The following is a 4113-nucleotide window of genomic DNA, read 5'->3' as shown; positions in this document are numbered from 1 at the left end:
TTTCTTTTTTAATAAATCTGCAAAAATGTCAAAAATTCTGTGTTTTTCTGTCAATATGGGGTGCTGTGTGTACATTAATGAGGAAAAAATGAACTTAAATGATTTTAGCATATGGCTGCAATATAACAAAGAGTGAAAAATTTAAGGGGGTCTGAATACTATCCGTACCCACTGTAGCGTGCCTCAGCAATGCCAGGCTTGTTGATGTAATTTATGGAAAAATTATACAGAAAAACACAATCTTTTGCTTCAGGCGAACTTGCAAAAGTTTAACAGACACTTCCCTATCTTATTCATTTGATAAAATGTTTGGCCTTGGATTGACTTTGGTAAAAAAAAAAAAAATTATGTTCTCAATATGTAGAAGACTGTGAAAGGATTAGATTCATAGATGCTATTCATTTGTTAAAAATTCTGAAGCCTTTTATGTTTTTGTTTTTGCTCTATTATGCTGTAGTTTTATTGTGTTCTGACCCAGCAAACTGCAAAATAGAACAAAGATGAGACTTAATCATACAGCATCTTTTACTCATATTTAGTGTGAAAGTCCCTGCTGTATGTCTGTTGGGACTTGCAGTGTCATCAGTACTGTCAGTCAATAGGGATGTGACAGCAACATTATTGTCAGGACACATACAAACATCTTTAATTAGACTGGTCATTATTCTTCAGGAAAACTACAGTTGTCAGATGTTTTTCTGTGGTTTTACCAGCTTTTACAAGATTATTACATTTAAGATGTTAACATGTTGAATGAGACTCCAAGAAAACCTATGTTGCATATGTTGATCCTCTAAATGTACATTCAAAGCATGAATTGCCATAAACTTGTTTGATTCCATATTTTAGCCAATGCAGCACTAATGTCAGTGTTTTACATAGTTTTACAAGACCAGTGATACTGTGGTGAACTTGCTCTCCTCATCTCACATGAGCAATTTAGACATGTCTTTACATATGACTGGAGGATTTGGAGTTCAGGGCATGATATAAGATGACAAATGTGTGACAGCTAACATGCCAAAATATTTCTTTCAGGTGACTCCCAAGAAGACATAAAACATTTAAGATGCCAAAAATAATTTAGGAGCTATTTGTACAGTTGCTTTTTTTGCAGGAATTTCCTAAGTACATTGTAACCCTTCATTGTTTTAGCCTCTGTGAACATCCTGTATTAATCTGTTTTAAAAATGAATGTTTCCTCTTCTGCTTTCTCCTCAGATCCGGACTTTGCAGATATGGGAGTACCCCCACCTCTGCCCTGTAGGTATACCCCTCTTTCTGTCTCTATTTCTTCCTTTCTCTCCTTCTGTTTTTGTCTCACTTGGTTATACATTCACACTCACCTTCTCCCTCAGGGCACCTTTTGGTTTTTCATCTCAATCAAGCCTATTTATTTTTCAGTTCCTCCAGTTTTACATATTGATTGTGTACTAGTTGTTTCATGTATGCTTGTGTTTGTGATATTTGTGAATTCATGTGTTTGCTTGAACTGCAGGTGTATACTGTATATGTGTGCGTGTGTGTTTATGCATATGTGTATGTTTCAGCCTGTCAGTATGACATGGTTGGTCCAGAAGGTATTGTTGAGTCTCATCAGATCACCAGAGATGGGAAGGCTGGTGCCTCCGAGGCCATCGACTGTAAATGGTACATCCGTGCTCCGCCTCGCTCCAAGGTTAGTGACATATGTTATGTTTCCAACCATGATTTTAGATTTAAAGCCAAATTTTGAAATGTCACTGAAAATAAAATGGACATGAACTTGTGCTCATCGGTTGATGACATCAGAACAGATAAAATAGACTGTTATCCTGTAGCCAGACTCTTGTTTCATTGACAAATGTACCATGTTCTCATCACTGAATAGTTCAGTGTCAGCATCTTTTAAGATATTGAGTGTGTTTTCTTATTAATTTGCTGCCTCCATTCAGCATTCTTCAGCACATTCAGTAAGATCAGTGACTGCAGCTGTTAGCGGTATCACCGTGTGAGTGTTTTTGGCTTTGTGGAGACTTGTTCCTCCACTAGGGTCAGACAGAGAGTCACAAGGGCTTACATAGGGTCAGGCCCTTTTTTTAAATCAGTGAGTTGTTGCCAAGAGGAATAGAGGGATGGACAAGAAAGATGGAGAGATAGTGGGGAGGGGAATTGAGTGGGATAGACTGGACAGACTGGGGGTGGGTAGCTGTGAGTGCTGATGAAATTGTGTTGCCATGCAGTTTGACCCTGAGGCCTGAAATAGCCTGCATTTGTTTTCTCAGCCAACGTTCACCATAGTGAGCTTTCATGCATAGACAAATGCATGCACACTTTTGCTACTGCTCATTGAATACTAGACTAGAATATTCAACCAAATGCACTTGTACCTCATGCTACAAAATTAAAAGTTTCCTGAAGCTATAGCAGCAGTGCAAGCAGTGTACCTTGCATGTCTTTGGACTGTGGGAGGAAGGCCAAGCATCCACAGGGAGAACATGCACATTCCACACAGAAAGGCCCACTGCAAGAAATTCACAGCTTCTTTAGTCTTTTCCTTTAGTATGGTAAAAACTATTCATTTAATCACAGCAAGTACAGTATCATGAGGCTTCAGGATTTCAAAGATCTGGCCATATTTATAATTCTGTAATTGTAAATGGTGAGGCTGCATAGACCTGAACCTTATATGATGATATTCATATAAAAGTGGTTTAACATTTATTCATACATTTTTGGCATGTATCCAACATTTAGATTAGAAAATCTCCCTCTAACCACAATGGTGTAAAATATTTTCATTATTGAATATGAAACAGGCAGCACGGTGGCTACACAGTGGTTAGCGCCGTTGCCTCACAGCGCGAAGGTTCCAGGTTCGGGCCCCACCTGGGACCTTTCTGTGTGGAGTTTGCATGTTCTCCCCGTGCTTGCGTGGGTTCTCTCCGGGTACTCCGGCTTCCTCCCACAGTCCAAAGACATGCAGCTTAGGGACCCCGCTCAGGGATTAAGCGGTAGAAAATGAATGAATGAATATGAAACACTGACTTACTTTAGAGGATTTTATTGTTGGGGCTGATTTCTTTGAATCTGTGCACTCTCCCATTACTCCTAGGAGTGAGAGAAGGCAGCTGCAATTTTAGCTTAAATGTCTCACTATTTGTTGTAGCATCTGTTAATGCTACAAGATGTTATCCTAGAGATCTTTTTAAAATCATATGCTGCACATTAGGGAAGATATTAATCTGTACTCTGCCCCTGATGAAATCTGTGATTTTTTTTTTTTTTTTACTTGGGCTTTTAATGCTGTGCTGCAGGCTCTTACTGCACCTACACAAGCTTATGATATGACTTGGTGATAGTATTGGTGCGACTGTGATTCATGGCCACAGTAGTGGCCCTTATCTGGCACATTCTTTAGGTCGCCTAGTTCCAGCTAATGCCCTTGTTTCCCTTTAGAAATACCCGTTGGATTCATCTTATTTAATTCCCACACAGGAAATGCTGTATCATCCACCTTGAGCTACCTTTCTTATTGTCAACACTCATGTGGAGCCATACAATAAGTATAACATTGAAAGTTATGTGAAAGCACCCTGGCCCCTGTTAAATGTTATGGCCAAATAAAAAAAAAGCATCATTGATTCCTCAGTCCCTCTCAGTGGAGTGTATAAGTCAGCCAGAATGTCACAGCTACAGCACTAACAGGACCATAACTCACTTATATGCGAGTCTCGTGCATGCATTTGTGTGACAGAGTGATTGAGCCTGACAGTATGATGTATATTACTTGCTTTAAATCAGTGTCATAATTCACCCTGCAGGAGTGTCTCACAAGGCAAGTCATGGGCCAAAGGCTGACGGTTATTGGCACTGATGGACAAGGCTGCAAACAGAAATTTTAGCACAGATCTATCACACAGTCCTGAAACTCTCGCCTCTATCACCATTGCTCAGACTCAGTTACATATAGTTACATTTACAATTTATAAAACTTACAATGCAGGTATCTCCCTTTGTCCTTTGGCTTCTCAAGTCATTCTCTTTCCCAAACAATCACACATCTATGCCCACATGTTACTGCAGTGAGGGAGAAGAAGCCATCTCATCACAGTGTGTGTACATACAGTATGT

At 39.5% G+C, this 4113-nt stretch overlaps 1 protein-coding gene across 3 annotated transcripts in view; it reads left to right on the top strand.

The window, feature by feature from the left end:
* neto1l (neuropilin (NRP) and tolloid (TLL)-like 1, like) overlaps positions 1-4113 on the top strand; it is a 63849-nt gene that overhangs the window by 38747 nt on the left and 20989 nt on the right. For all 3 annotated transcript variants that reach the window (XM_020609641.1, XM_020609639.1, XM_020609640.1), the window contains exons 5-6: positions 1222-1263; positions 1551-1678. In XM_020609641.1, the coding sequence (XP_020465297.1) occupies positions 1222-1263; positions 1551-1678 (170 nt within the window). The remainder of the gene's footprint in view (positions 1-1221; positions 1264-1550; positions 1679-4113) is intronic.

The sequence above is a fragment of the Monopterus albus genome, unplaced genomic scaffold (assembly GCF_001952655.1).
Source record: "Monopterus albus unplaced genomic scaffold, M_albus_1.0 scaffold100.1, whole genome shotgun sequence".
NCBI lineage: Eukaryota > Metazoa > Chordata > Actinopteri > Synbranchiformes > Synbranchidae > Monopterus > Monopterus albus.
The sequence above is the reverse complement of the archived record's forward strand: the minus strand, read 5'-3'. Positions and strand labels throughout refer to the sequence as shown.